Below are 16,148 nucleotides of genomic sequence, written 5' to 3'. Positions count from 1 at the left end.
AAAGAAAGCAATTGCAGAAAGTTTTAAAGAGCAATAGAATAATCTTATTTTGAAAGAAAGTAGATTAACAATCAGAGCAGTGCAAAGAAAATGAAGTGATTTGTGCTTGTTGACTCTCTTTACAGATTCTGGTTAAAAAGCCTTGAAATGCACTCTGATGTGTTTGTAGGAGATGGAGGGATAGGTAAGCTTTTCATCTGCTGCTTGTCACTCCAGAGGGAAAAAATTCTGCTGATGTCACCCGAGCCTTTCCAGGGCCTCTCATATGTGTGTCATGCACTGTGCATTATATGGTCATAAACCAGTCTCACCAATGTAAAGGAAGAAAAAAAGGCTCACCAATTTCCTAAAGCAGTTGTTCAATGTAGTTTTTTTTTATCAAAGGTTCCTCAAAGAGAAGGAAATAGTGCATTTGGTGGGTATTATTTTCAGCAGCGGATGAATCCACATTTGGTGCTTCAAAGAGGATGGTGTATGTGAGATGAGACTAAGTCAAAATAAACTATAGTGTGTGTTTATGGTGATAAAGGAACATGTCACACAGTGCAACAGTGTGACTCATTGATGTGATTTTAATTGTTTTTCAACAACAGTGGAGCTCTATGGCACAGCAGAAGAGGATACGTCTATCAGGCTTTGGACACACAATACATGTTAGTAGATACAGTGCATTCACTGCTGGTTTGGCTTTGCACATGAGATTCATTGAGAAAAATATAGACTATCATCAAGACACTTATCATTTAAATTGTGGTTTGCTGACCATTTCAGCCACAAAAGTCTGCAGGTTCAGTAACAGTAGTGGCTTTTGGAATATACTGTATGAATTAAAAGCATCCAAGGCATTTAAGCGAAATAACCACTTTAATGTCATTTGTCCCAAAAAGTTGGTTATTAGACTTAAAATTCTACTTCTTTTTATCTATGGGCCATTTATAATGGCATTTATTTGAAAACAGCTGGTCAAACCTCTGGCCTAGTGTATGTGACTCCTAGCAACATGTGAGGTATATTTAATCTCGTAGTTAGGAGCTTTTTCAGACATAGTTGTGGATTGAAGTTTGGAAATGGGATGGGTGGGTGTAGTTGCCCAGAGTCTGTGCATGTTTAAATCAGCGAAGTAGTTTCAAGTGTAAGACAAACCCTAATATCTGAAGCTGAGTACTTATTCTCACAGCTGGCTGCCACAAAATGGCTGCACTCTGCACTGACCATCACTCTCACAGCAGCTTTCACAAGTTGTAACTAAAATGTAATCTGAAACTTTAACAGCATTTACAGTAACTGCCACTGTAGGAGCGCAAGTAAAATGTAAGTCATGAAGACCTTATGATCTAAAAATGGGCTCACAGTCAAGATCAGAGACGTATTCTACTGAATGAACCAAACTCTGCTTGTAAGTGGTTCCATCAACTCTGCTTGTTGATGCTGTTTGACTCTGGGCAAAAAAAAAAAAAAAATTAATTAAGGCTACGTTTACACGGAAATGATCTGAACAGAAAACACAAAAGTGGCGTTGCTTTCTCACGTTTTATTCTGCGTTTATACAAGCATTTTTGGGGGGAAATCTGCATGCATACGCAAGCCTGTGACATAAACGCATACGCGACGTGAGCAGATCCAGATAATGTAAGGGACAGGCTCTGGCAGATCGGAGCACACTTTTGCGTTTTTACCCTTTAGATGGGAATGCAACGGTGGAGCATTTTTAAGATTTCCACTCTGGAGGGGGGTTTCACTTTTTAAGCCCCAAAAACGGCGTTGCCGTCTAAACGAAAGGCGCATCGAATAAAATATTTTGTCATTTCACCTGTGTTGTCGTGTAAACAGGGCCTAAGTTACCAGAAGAAAGTGGGTTTGATGGCAAGAAATATCTGCAAGCACCCATCACACTGACATGTTTGGCCTGTTGATCCAAATGCAGACAATTCCACAAATATTCACTGTCAGCCATTTTTGCTGTCAGCTTCTCAGTTATCTCGACCCACACTACACTAAGTAAAGTGGAGATTAGTCAGTGGCTCTGTCCTACATTTCCTCTGAATGTGCTGACAACCCCCTGACCTTTCTAGCATAACCAACAGGGCAACATTTCAACAGACGAAATGCCAAAATCTATTGAGTAGACTGTCATGGAATTTACTGAGCAAATTCATGCCCCAAGGAGGATGAAGCCTGTCCATTTTGGGCACTGACCTCTCATCAGGCCAAGCTGTCCTTTTCTACATAAAGGTCACTTTGATATCGGACAAGATATGTCATGTCAATGCAAAAGCTAGATGACTAGCATGGTCCCCAGAGGAGAAAGCCTTTTCTTAAAATGAACCCATGTCCTTCCCTGGAGTGTCATCTTTGGGTGGAGATGCTGATGTCCAAGTTTCAATTAGCAGTTCTTATATGTATCTGCCTATGCAGTTTCCTTTTGTTCTTAGTCAATCACATCTCACACAACAACATCTCAGCCCAATCTGACCACAGATATTGACAGAATATCAAGAAAATTGATGAATAAAACAAGCAGCTCCCCTCTGGCACACTCGTAGCATCAACTCATCATAATAAGCTTACTACAGGGTTATCTCATTGCTTTGTCACCGTCCAACCACCTCTGGCGAGGCAGAGATATTTTTGTCCATTTATTCCTGACCTTGGAACTAGTCGTTTGGACATTTTTTCTTTTAACTTTTAATTATTTGCTTGCTGTGCTTTTGGATTATTTATTGCATGCCCTTTACTTTAAATTTGTGGAATATGCTGGAATTTGTGAATTTCCCTTGGGAATGAATAAAGTATCTATCTATCTATCTATCTATCTATCTATCTATCTATCTATCTATCTATCTAGTTTGACAAAATAATCTTAACTCAAGGTCCACTGACTAGAGTGATGTGGTCGAAAGGTCCAGAAAATGCTAGAGAGTGGACTTTGAGCTATTGTTTCTTCATGTTAACAGATGAGTGTCATATTGATCTGAACAGCTAACTAACAGATGTTTGTGTCTAATTTGAATTAAAAAACAACAATAACTACTGATGTAAATACCACTTTAAACCTCCTCTAGGCTTGAACAATAATTTGTGTCTGATATGGTTTTTCCACAAAAATTTTTTATCTTGTTCAAATTCTGGAATGTTTCAATGTTGTAATGTTTCACTTTCAGCGAGAAGAGTATATATGTAGCCTTTCAGGAGTTCATCTGTTCTCCCAGTGACACATTTTGTCTCTCCTTCACATTATTCCTTCATCAAATGAATTGAAATCAGGAAATGTTATGCTATACTTTGCATATGTACAATTTGTACTACAGAAGTAATAGTATGAAGACACCTGCTGCTTGGAGTTGCACAAGGGTTTTCCTTCCACCCAAACAGCAGCAAAAAAGTAGAGTGAGTGGACTACAACAAACCCTCCCACTGCAGATGTACATTCATTCAAAGCAGGAACATTAGAAATGCCGATGAGCTCAGCAGCACAGAGAAGCTTTCCATTCAGCGTTTTGCTGTTGTCTAGCTCAATCGTGTCACTTTGAGGGAGTCTATTCAAAGGTATTCATGCATCTGCCTTCAGGCCACAATGGCCGCCACTTTATAAACTGTCAGCCTACTTGCCTCAAGCGTTTGGTTCATGTTTCCTTCTCTTTAATAAACTTCAACTGCTTCAATGGTAAATGCAGGCACAAAACAGGACTGCTAGTCCATTTTTGAAAAGATTTCGCCCCTTTTCCTTTTCCTTTTCAACAGTTTGTGTATCAGCAGACCACGTCAGAAAGCAGACATACAGGTTGCTTTCTATGCACATACTCATCATCTATACCTACCCGAACAGGCCTAAAACTGATAAACAATGCTGCCTATTTGAGGTGTATTTGATATCGCCATGTTGGTGTTGTTCCTACAACATCAATAATTAATATTGTTCCAGGACCATCATTGCAACTAGCAAAACAGATCATGCACCTATTTGACATCTTTGCTAAATGTCCCATCAGTACAGCTTAATGCAGCATGTAGAACATTAGCTCTAACATCTAGTGACAAGAGGTGAATCAATCAAACAGCCCCCGCGAATAAAACAAGAAGAAGAAGAAGAAGAAGAAGAAGAAGGATGAACATGAGAGAGAGTACCTGCCAGTAAGGCTAAAAGTTTGTGCAAGTATCTCACCAAATGGGAGGAGGCTTACTCAATGAAGAGCAATGTCACTCAATGTCATGTTTTTTGTAAAATATACCTCACAGATTTTAGGAGGGAAAAGTAACAAATCTGCCAAGCATAAGTTCCCCAAGAGGCACAAAAAGATGGTCCCCCACTGGCGAATTTTAAATGAAAGTCGGAAAAAAGGAAGAACAAAGACGATGCAAATTAGAGGGGTTGTTTCCATAAATTGGTTTGGAGCAAATAAACTAGGCTCGGCAAAAAGTAGGTTCATCAGAAGTTACGCGCACACACACACACACACACACACACATATATATATATATATATATATATATATATATATAAACAGTGAAAGAAGAGTAAAAGAAGAAGAAAGCTAGAAACCGGAAACAGGAATTCTGAAGGAATTTGTTTTGTTTGGACAAGTTGGAATTATTCTTTCATCTCAGCTCATACTGGCCATGTTTTCACATGTCTGCTCTTGGTACAACCAGCATGTTATGGGACTATCAGCTCCTTCTTCTTTGGGTTTTGTAGCAGAAATAGTTGATCAGTCATGTGAGTTATGTTTTCTATGTCAGAACTTGTTTGGCAATCTTGTTTCCGTTTCCCATTTAGCACATCCACACTTTTCCAACAAACAAAAGTTTTTTTTAAATTCTGTAGTTTCCATCAAGCTTGTCAAATATTTCAAAATGCACATAAAAACACCTCGATGGAAACACGGCTAATGACTTCATTTTCATAATCACCCTCTCCAACAATTGTCTCTCTTACCAGCAGTGTCTCTTAAACTCACACTAAATCATAACGTGTAAGCCGTGTGTACATATTCTTCAAGTGACACATAAATAAATTGAGTACTTAATTTAGTGTTTTCATTTATATAATGCAGGGATTCTCGCAACATTTCACTTTCAACCAGGTATCTGATTCTGACCACCTAACTGTAGTCACTTAATGTCGGAACTAGTTAACTCAATCCTTGTTGCTCTGATAGCATGACTAGAAGCAAGTGGTTGTCTAGTAGTCATTTTAGGATTCCTTGCCTAAACGTAAGGGCTATATGGACAATGGTGAGGGTGTCGGGGCAGCCCAAGAAGCTCTACCAGAAAAGCTGCCTTATTTTCAAATCCCAATGTTGACAAGTATAATATGGAGCAAATCACATTAATCAGTGTTGATAAATGAAATTAATTTAAAGGTGTTTTGATGAGTAAGAATTATACACTATTTGTACACAGATCAACTGGTTTCAAAGTAGCACTTTTGGAGACAAAAGAGGTGATTTTTTTTTTTTTTTGTTTGAAACTGTACCCTGTTAATATCAAAGAAAAAGTCCTACAATCTGTTTGGTATTAGTCTGTGTGGCTGAGAGAGATAAAGGTTGAACATGGATTGTGGGGTTCATTAAATCCTACCAGACATAATTATGATTGTGATTGGTTATTTAGACAAATATATTTATTATATTTAACTGCACCAAAGATATTAAGAGCAAGGTGCAGTCTATAAGACATTGCTACTGACAGAAGAAACACTGTCTGACTTTCCAAAAATCTGGTCAAGATCAAGTCAAGTCAAGATACTGCATGCAGTTTGAACAATGCTCAGTTCCCATCATGGCCTGAGAGTATGTTAAATATGTGGCTAAAATGATTTTAATGCAGTGATGGAGAAATGGCCATTAATCCACTTTCATACCTTTCAGGGGCGTGAACATTTACTGTGCACCACCCCCCACCAACCAAAAATTACCGGCCTTTATGCCCCAATAATCTCTGTATATTTAAGGTCATTTTCTAACCAATTACACTGGATGGTTGCATTTGGTGAATGTGATTTCCTCCATGGATTGATGGAGAAAACCATGAATAAGCCAACTAATAGATCCAAGCACACAGACCTCTGTATGGAAATTTCAAACAGGATTTTAGAGATGCATTTAGCAGCTTGCTAAATAATTCCTTCAGCCATTTCCCCAACACCGGATCTTTGCATTCACTGCTAATATGAATAATCAGTTATACACACTTCAGTTTTATTTTCACACCGTCTTTATGGTCATATCTGGCCAATTCTTTTCTTAAATTGAACAAAAGAAAGCAGCTAATGACAGGATTAAAAATACAATATCCAGCTTCCTTTTTCAAAAATTAGAATAATTACTACCACTGATATTTTTATGGCATGCAAGCAAATGATTTCTTTTCATGCTTCAGGTTATCTGTATTTATTTGTATCTGGTTTTTAGGGTTGCAGCCATGTGGAGCGACTTACATTATATAGTTGTTTCTAGGTGAATTTCACAATGTTTGGAATTAATATTATATATTTAGTCTAACAACAAAACACAGGACTTGGACTTGTGACCTCAGTATTTCTATAGTCTAGCCTATGGCCTTATTTATTTATATTTCATCAGCAATTTTTCTTTTTATTCTGAATGCCATCTTCTCTATTTTTCAGGGATCAAAAGCTATATTGTGTTGTCATGCTGAAAAGCTAGTGACAGCAAGATAACACAAATCAACATGTAATCTTCCGTAGATGTGAAGAATATGCAGATGATCTTTTATAGTAATTTAAGAGACAGATACTTTTGTTTCTTGTGTAAAAATAAATTCTGTTGAGATGAAAGAATAAACCTGAAAGACAGCGTCTTACAAAACGGGGCAGCATTTTGGGGCAGAACCATTTTGTCTTTAAAGCCAGCCGTGTTTGATCCTGCAGCTCGCTGAGAGGGGGCCGAGGCAGAGGAAGAACCTCTCTCAGTTGTATGTCTGTAGCAGGCTCTCAGCCATGTTTTTCTGGACAGCCAAATGAGTTGGGTTCAAGCAGGTCTCCCTGACATAACATAGCAAGTAAACCTCTTAGACCCTTGATTTTTTTCCCTTAAAATTTTTTCTTGTATTTTTTAGGAAAACAATCACTGAGTGAATTATTGAAAAGGATTAAAATCCCAGAATGATTTTAGGACTGCATCAAATGGAAATGCTCATATTCAATATACAGTATAGTGTGTGTGTGGAAACTCTGAGATCTCCACTAATTTGAAATAAAGTTCTATGTGCCGAAACAAAGCTTGACCACTAAATGTTTTTGTTTAAAACTTGCTCATTTATAGCATCTATATCAAATTATAACTAGGAGTTCTCCACATGAGGGCTTCAACCAAAGCATTGACGTTTTATTGATTTGTTGTTGCCATATAATTTGTGCCATGTGTTGTGAATGCTCTGTTTTCCATTGTCCTGTGTGTATCCTTTGCAAATGGCCTGTTAATGGGATGCCCGAGGCTTCTGACTGCCCTCAACCCTATTTTGCCTGTTTGCTCTTTGTGTGCTGCTCCTCTTTTGTTAGCTGATCAGCTTCCCATTGGGTCACCAGACAAGATTCTTGGCATTTGTCGGCAAAATGAAAGGAGGATTAAGGGATGGCTACTGAACACTCCATGGCAGAGAAGTGGGCTGCTATTCTCCTATTCAAAGCCCCCTCCTAGTTCAGCAGCTCCCCTTTATACATATTTGTTTTCTCAAAGACATTGCTGAGAAGTTCAAAGTGTTACAAGAATTATTATTGTTGTTGTTGTTAGTAGTAGTAGTAGTAGTAGTTGTTGTTGTTGTTGTAGTTCACATGTGAAATTTTCAGAAATCACATGTTCTGGTGGACTTTTAATTTACCATCAATATTAATCAGCTTTCAGCAGAATTCTATCATCATATAATATGATTTGATCTTAGCATATTATTTTTCTATGCCTTTCTATTGTCCAAATCAATGATTCAGAGCAAACTTTGAAAATCAGAGGCTGAGACCAAAGAGTTTGGCCTCATGTCAGAACATCAGGTTGATTATTTTAGGTGTGACTGCATTCTTTTGCCAACTCATGATACATCTACATATTGGAAAACATTGATGTATAATTTTAGAATGTATAATTTATTTGTATCATGTAGAATTACATATGAACAAGGTATAATTATGTACAGTATGTTTAATTAGTGATAGTATGAAATCCAGGTTTACACATGATGTCTTAAATTAAAATTTCATGTTAAATATGTGAAAATATAGATCATATGAAAAATGTGAAATGGTCATGCAGCTGTGGTAAATGTGTGGAATGTGTTACTCATGTGAAAGCTTCACATGTGCTTTTCTGTAATGGATCATTTTGTATAATAAAGAAGTTGAAACCTATCTTAAGCTAAAACTTAAACTTCTTCTTAAACCCCCATAATTTCTTACAGTCACTGACTTGTTAATTGATGGTCTTATTAAATGTGTCATTATTCAATTCTTGGTGTTTTTCAAATCATTTTATTACAAATCTTAACAAATAAAACATTCTGCTGTAAGGTTACTAGTCCTTCATGTTATTTTCTCATTTCTCTTATTTTCCGTGGATGTCTTCTATTACTTTGCTTTACTGTGTTCCTCTGCACTGCCACAGTGACCCAGTTTCCTCACAGGGATCAGTGTGTGATCTTCTAATGCCGTCCCTGCCAGCCTCAACAGCCTGATCAAACCATTAACCCTTACAGTTTATATAAGGAGAGGGTGACCTTAGCACAGGAAGTTTGGCCTAAAGTGATGAAATATTCCAAACAGTCATAAGTTGCAACTGGAAGCATTCAGGCTCAATTATATCAAACATGTATTTGGTGTCTTGACTAAGTACAAGTTGACAATGTTGATAAAGCAGTATCATATTAATTTTAATTTTAGGCATTTGAAAATTTAAACTGATTAGCTGTTTAAAGTGTTGTTTGAGTGAACACAATTATTTCACCCATCATGTGGAAGAGACCTCTAAACAGAAACACAGCAATGGTATTGGGGGGGGCACAGAGGCCCAGACAGGTCATGCCTCATGCTGCAAATGGGCTTTAATTAATAGGCAAGCAAGCCTGAAAGCGGCGCTGGCACAAGCTAAAATGATGAACTCTCATTGTGGTAGTGTCACCGCAAATGTTTCTGATAAGCAAAAGCAGCAGAGGAGCAAAGCCTCTAAGCTGCTCACTTTGCTCCAGCAGCTTCTTCCTTTCCGCACATACTTTTTCTTCGTCTGCTCTAAAAGTGTGACACACACACAGTGCACAAACACTGTCCTCAGGTCAGCATGCCACCACAGTTGCTGCTGTCCACTGCAGCATGAATGTTCATCATGCTCACTACTTCCATACTCCAATGACAGCATACTTGTGTGCATGAACATCTCTGTGTGGACTCCATGTCATATGGCACTGCTTTTGAATTTAAACAATACATATATAGGAGAGTCAAAATCCATATCATTTCACAGAAGCCATTTCTTATGAGTGATACCCCCCAAAGTGAGCAATCCCAATCACCTTAAACCTCAACGTGCTGATATCGAGCACATGTCTATCTGAAGACTTGTTAAGTAAATTGGATATTATGAATATTATTTGGATAGAGTTATAAATGAGTAATAGTTAGTTTTTGCATGGTGTGGCATTTTTTTTTTCAGATGAAAGAGCAGACTTCAAATTATGATGTTGTCATCCTGAAGAATTATTAGTCGGAAGAATGTTATCAATGACAACAAAACTACGAGATAAATGAATAACTGTAAGTGACCAAACTGTCAGATTGTGAACATTTGGGTGTGGACTACAGGTATATGATAATACATGTACCAAAAATGAAGCAAATTTGTCTCTCATCACTGATTTTTCTATACCATTTATATCAAGTAATCTGTCCCTTAATATATCTGGTTGCATCAGGACTAATTCATGGTAACATTGAATTTTTATGTGGGTGTTGCATCAATGTTCCTTCACTTGTCAGATATTTTTCCTCTGAGATCGCCACTTTTTTTTTTTTTTTTTTTTTGTTACAGAAAATTGACTCATATGACAACATATTATGTTGTTGCAATAAAAAATAATGGAATGATTTTATCCAAATCACCCACTCCAGGCATTTTTTTTTTTACGGAATACTCTAATGAATGTGCGGATGTTATGGATAATAGGACATATTTGTGCTGGTTTCTGAAATAAATCTCTACCAAACTAAATATTAGCTCATCTCTGAGATTTTTCTATGGTTGTTTAGAGATGTTCCAAATCTGCAACTTTACTGTACATTTAAATTACTTCCTGCTGTTTGACTCACATGAGACTAGACTAGGGCTGCAGTTAAAAAATATGTTACATATAGGTTCATCATGTATATTTGAATTATTTGTTTAGTAATCATAACTCCATGTGCAGTTTTGTGCGCAACAACTTCATACTGCTCATTTGGACTGACCCACAATCCAAAAACCCAAAGCTGTTTAGTTTAAAGAGAGTAAGACAGCAAAAAATGGAATCAAGAAACATTTGGGATTTTTACTTGATAAACAAATTCAGTGATCAATTGATTATCATGAGAGATTAGTGCATTTTAACACAACAATTACCATTATTACTGTTGATACCATTCCTCTGTGTTGCAGTAGCTTCCAGTCCCCTTGACTTTTTTTTTTTAATATGTCCCTTAAAAATGTGAATTTTTGGTGTGAGGCAGTGGGGGAGAAAGGGGAGGTTAATCCCAGTTTAATACACTGAAGCACAGCCCAGAACCGAGGCTGTGATGATTGTGTTATCTCCAGCCAACATTTGGGTCTCCCTCAATTTCAACCCGGCAAAATAGCTGGGAGAAAGTGCAGATGGAGTGGAGTAAGTGTGGGTGCCGGGGGAAAAGTGTTATTAATAGCTGCAATAGAACTTCCCACTGCCTGTGCCCTCTGTAAAGCTCCTTCTCGTCACTTCCCCTGGATTTGTTTGAAGTACTCTCTCCATTCTCACTGTCGACCTTTATTTCTTTTTTTCCATCACATTTATTCTGGATTCCAAATTTGCCACTGTTTTTTCTTCTATACTAGGTTGTGCATATTGGAAAACAGCATATTGACTAAATGCTGCTTTAAACTGCAGATGAAAAGACTGCATTACTCATTGTTAATGGAAAGCTCATCACAGACTGTGGACAGCCGTACTGTACCCATAGAGTTCTCTTTTCTATTTAGTAGAACATTTTAGAAGTTTTTTCATTCTATATTATCCAAACATTAACATCTATCATAACTGAATATTTTAAAAATATGATCTACAGTCATATATAATGATATGCAGTACAGACATGTACTGTAAAATATAAATGTATATGGAGTTATTTCTTATATGCAAATGTCAGTTCTGTTAGAAAATGCAGATTTAAGAGCAGACCATTAGCTAAGCATAAATTTGCTAATTGTAAAGATTTCATTTTAAATAATAAATAACAATAAAATAATAAATTTAAATAATTAATGTACTTTCTTGTGTTGGATTTTTATGTGTATCTGAAGAGCAGTTTGTAACTGGTTTTTAACAGTTTTATAGAAATAAAGTTGATTAATTTGCTGTGGTATGTTGCCAAGCCCTACTGTAATAGTACTAGCATATCACGTGGAAAAACAGTGTCTTATCTGATTAAAAATGACAGTAAATAGTACTCATCCATGTTTGTCTTGTCTTGTCACACCTCTTTCATTCAGCCTAATACTGCTGCTAAAATACACTCTGACTTTGCCTGAGATTCTGCCAACGTGCCACCAAAAACAATCCCATAAAAGTGAAATGAAATGAATATTTAAAAATACAATCTAAACAACACGAGAGGAAACCTTAAAATCTCATGAATTTGCGCCGCGAGCTGCACACCATGAAGTGAGCCACTGAAAGATGAAAGTGAAAAGAAATAAAAGGCTCAATTTAATCTGCTTTAAAGCCCTTCAACAGAATGCATGCGCCTGGAACTGTGAGAGTGAGGGCTGATAGGGGATAAATATATTTCTTACCATGCCTTCCAGCTATTACACCCCTCTCCAACACAGACGCCTATTCAACAGACATCGGTTTCATTACCAGCTGTAATAGGCTAAGTCTTCAAATTATTAAATGCCAGGCCCGGATGACAGAAAGACACTAGCTCGGCTGATCTTTTGAAGAACATGAAAAGGAGGACAGCTGATAGCATTTGAACAAAAAATGTCACCAGTCAAACCAGTGGTCAGGAAACACTGGGAGCTACAGGCCTTAAGTCTAATTAATGGACAGTCGATTGCATCAAAATGCTCCAATCAAATAGGCTCACCAGACAAACAACAGTATAGAGGTTATTTTACAGCTTCTGCTCTTTGAGTGAGAACAGCACCAAGCTTTAAGAAACAAATACAAAATATAAAAAGCGAATACAAAATATAAAACTGTGAAACATCTATAAAAAATGTAAAAAAATATCTCAAAATATATATAAACAGCTGAATGCTAAATAGGCCCTATATGTCGTCATTTTCTAATTGTAATCTGAAAGGAATGTCCCTTAAATGTAGGCCTAACTTAAAGTCCGTCTTAATTATTAAGGCTAAATAAATACTCTCATATCCCTGAAAAGCATTTATGTCGGAAAATGTCAGGAAAATCTTACTAAAAATGGAAGAGTGGAAAGTTTTCATTTCATTTGAGATTTTTGTCCTTTTTTTTTTACCAGTCGGCATTAAATTTGATCAGCTAAATACATTTCGCTGTCATCACAAGAATTCATGCTTCTTTTTCTGTTTTGTTTTTAAACTGTTTGTTTCAGGGCCTCCAGCGCAAAACCTGCTTTTGATTTTCGGGTGAAGTTGACGTCCACACGCAGCTCGTGAACAGGCCGGACAGATCGCTGGCCCTTGGCCCCTGGCTGTCAGACCGCCTGTAATTGATATTGACTGGCACGTCGGTCATCTGTCAGCATTGCTTTCAAGGGAGCGTTTAAGCAGCGCCACAGGAGCGCGATCCGCTCCAGCGCTCCCCATCATAAATAATTAAGCGACTCCTGTGTCTGCTGGCACAACAGCTTAAAGGAGGAAAACCCGGAGCGACTAAACGCCTGTTTAGGCCCAATTTGTAAACAATTCATCATGTAGACAGAAGCCCAAGCAGCAACTGTCCATACGGTAAAACAGCTGAAACTGTTGATCAGCCTACCGTATCCTCCTCTCGCCTACCTTTGTCGCCGAGGATGCCGTCGATGCTGTGTTTGGTTTTCTTTTCTCCATCTTCATCTTTTTTATCACACTCGTCTTCATCGTCTTTTTTTCCAAAACGAGCTCGAAGTACACGGCTGATCGAACTCACTGCGAACAGAAAGGCAGCTTCAGTAATAATAATAATAATAATAATAATAATAATAATAATAATAAAGACAGAGCGAAGAATGAAAAATGTAATGAAATGTGGCTTACCAGAGGAGGCCTCACCTGAAGGGACTGTGCTTCTGTCACACACCCCGTCCTTCAGCAGCTTGTCCCGGATCTCCCAGCTGAACATGCCGGGGTTGTCCCGCTTGTACTCCTCTATCCGCTTCTCTACATCCGGCGTGGCCACCTGCTGCAGGTGGGACAGCGTGACCCGCAGGGGAACAAGGACACAAGTGATGAGCGCAGGCTGCTGAAATGTTCAGGGGAGTAAAAGTTTTTTGTTTGTTTGTTTGTTTGTTTTGTTTTGTTTTGTTTTTAAATTTTATGGATTTTTATTTGTTTATTGGTCAAGCGGATCGAAAAGAACAATATAACAGCATTAAATATGAACTGTCATCGGACTGTAAATAAATACACTAACTACGAATATCAGTTGCTTAATGTATTATTATTATTATTATTATTATTATTATTATTATTATTATTATTATTATTAACAGCAGCAGCAGCAGTTCTGGCAGTTCCTCTCACTCTGGGCTTGCTGCCTCCGATTGCTCCGGGCCGGATGGAGCCAGTCTCCTGGTAGCGGCAGAGGATCTTGGAGACGCAGCCGTGAGAGACCCGCAGCTGTCGGGAGATGACGCAGGGCCGGATCCCGTGATGGGCCATCTCCACTATCTTGTGTCGGATGTGATTGGGCAGCGGTCGGCCGTTAATGAAGACCCCTCCAAGCTGGTTGACCCGTCCCTGGCCCAGAGGAGTGGACACTGTGGACGATACAAGGTCACACTCAGCTTTTCACTAGAAGACACAGTTAGAGGAAATGTAAATGTTGTTTCCTCTAGCATTTTTCTGTGGTGTAAGCTATTCACTCCTAAAGCTGACCATGTCTCAAGTGTGGAAACGAATGACATTTTTCGTTAACAGATTGCCATTAACGGCACTTCACACTTCCATCCGACCCTGAAGAGGAGGTGAAGAGCCCCTTCTGTCCGTCTCACTTATTCACCATCACGCTCTCCAAATATTGATGTAATCCTCTGCTTCTCCTTTTTGTTTTGGATGCTATTTGATTTACATTTCCAGACGCAGGACACTTGAAGAAATCCCACATTTTTAGTTACAGACTCTGTCTTGGTTTTCCTGAGGATGACGCACACAAGTGCAGGGCCTTTAATATTTAGTCTCGTGTAACATTTTATTAGAATTTTTGTCAGCTAAGAAAGGCATTTTCGAAATGAGAAAAAAAAAATAATGGCAAATAAAAAATCAGTAAAGTACTGATGTACAGCCAAGGCCATGGCCATGTGTGAAGCTAAAATCTCTAATGTTTAGCCTAGCATATTTCTATTTTCTATTTTCAAATTTCAGAAGCTTCTGTCTGCCAGTAAACAGGGCCCTCAAGGCTGCTGTGAAGCCGGATCTCCGGCCGCTTCTCCTCTGAAGCCTACCTTCCAGAGGGAATCCTGTGCGGGGATAGTTCTGTCCCGGAGACGGGCGCATCATCCGCGGTACCGTTCCTGGCAAAGACGACATTGTAGCATTTAAACAAAAAAACAAAAAAAAAAAAAACAACAAAAGAGAGAGAGAGAGAGAGAGAGAGAGAGAGAGAGAGAGAGAGAGAGGCTACAAAAACAAAACTAAACCAAAAACAACGGACAAGTTTCTAGACGTCCCGTTCACGCGTAGACTTGTTGGTCACTGGCCGAAATGTGGGACAGATCCGGAGTTTGGCGGAGAAAAGATGAATTATCAGAACGAAACCCCGAAGCAGTCAAGCTACCAGAGCAGCGCGGGGAGTCCTCGCACTGGTCATGTGTTCACAATATGGAACTGCTGTGTCTCTGACATGAGCTTATTTAACCGGTGCGAAGGACTACTTTGATGGTACAAGTCTGGACCAGGCGTGCTCGAGAAGGGGGGACGGTTCGCGAGCACCGATAGGTTCTTGGGGCTTTCTCTTATTCGAGAGGGAAAAGCTCCAACAAGTTTCAGCAGCCAATGGGAATGAAGGGACAAAGAAATACACTCACACTCACACATACCGCCAGCATACCACATACACAATGCGCTCACACTGTAACTCTACATCATAGGTCTGTAAAACACACGAAGAGCCTCCTCGCAAGGGTGGACACAAAGACATAAACACCTGTCAAATATAATGCAATCCCATGCAATAACTCTGCAATAAACAGCTGCAGGTTATTTATCAGTGTTTGTTGAGACTGCAGCTGCTACGTGTTGTTTCTCCTCGCGTCTGTATGTACAGCTGCAGCAAGCAAAAACACCTTTCAATAATGTAATGTAGCATTTAAAAAAAAAAAAAAAAAAAGCAAATACTGCGCAGTATTGCAGTGCACACTGCATATATTAATATTAAATATTAATACATTTACACTTTTACTTTGATTGGCTTATTCAGTTCTCTCTAACAGCAACCGATTCAGCTAATGTCGAGCAGTAAATATCCAGATGAAAGAAAAAAAGACTGAAAAGCTCACCTGGGCCTCCTCCGTCTTGACCGTGGTTCATAGCAATAACTTGTATGAGCAGGAGTGCACCATCTTTCTGTTTCCTCACTTATAGGCTACATACAGGCTGCACTATCGTTGTGATTGATGGAGTTACACTAGCAAAAAGTGTACACTTTTGTGAAGTGTAATATAATATAGGAAATTACACAAAAAAGGTTTTTAAAGAGCAAATCAAAATAAAAGAACATAAGAAAAACAAAGAGCAAAGGCA

General features: G+C 38.5%; 1 protein-coding gene across 5 annotated transcripts in view; it reads right to left on the bottom strand.

Annotated features, from left to right (window-relative positions):
- The window catches only part of LOC143326775 (paired box protein Pax-7-like), an 82,541-nt gene extending 67,205 nt beyond the window's left edge, over positions 1 to 15,336 (bottom strand). For 2 of the 5 annotated variants that reach the window (XM_076740653.1, XM_076740654.1), the window contains exons 1-4: positions 14,852 to 15,250; positions 13,932 to 14,167; positions 13,446 to 13,590; positions 13,209 to 13,337 (exon numbers count right to left, since the gene is read on the bottom strand). In XM_076740653.1, coding sequence (XP_076596768.1) covers positions 13,209 to 13,337; positions 13,446 to 13,590; positions 13,932 to 14,167; positions 14,852 to 14,936 — 595 coding nt within the window. In that variant the 5' untranslated portion in view covers positions 14,937 to 15,250. Of the gene's footprint in view, positions 1 to 13,208; positions 13,338 to 13,445; positions 13,591 to 13,931; positions 14,168 to 14,851 lie in introns of all 5 variants that reach the window. The other 3 variants (XM_076740652.1, XM_076740650.1, XM_076740651.1) reach the window with 3 other exon arrangements.
- Positions 15,337 to 16,148: the final 812 nt, after the last annotated feature.

The sequence above is a fragment of the Chaetodon auriga genome, chromosome 10, assembly GCF_051107435.1.
Source record: "Chaetodon auriga isolate fChaAug3 chromosome 10, fChaAug3.hap1, whole genome shotgun sequence".
In the NCBI taxonomy this organism is placed as follows: Eukaryota; Metazoa; Chordata; class Actinopteri; order Chaetodontiformes; family Chaetodontidae; genus Chaetodon; species Chaetodon auriga.
This window is presented reverse-complemented; position numbering and strand designations above follow the sequence as displayed.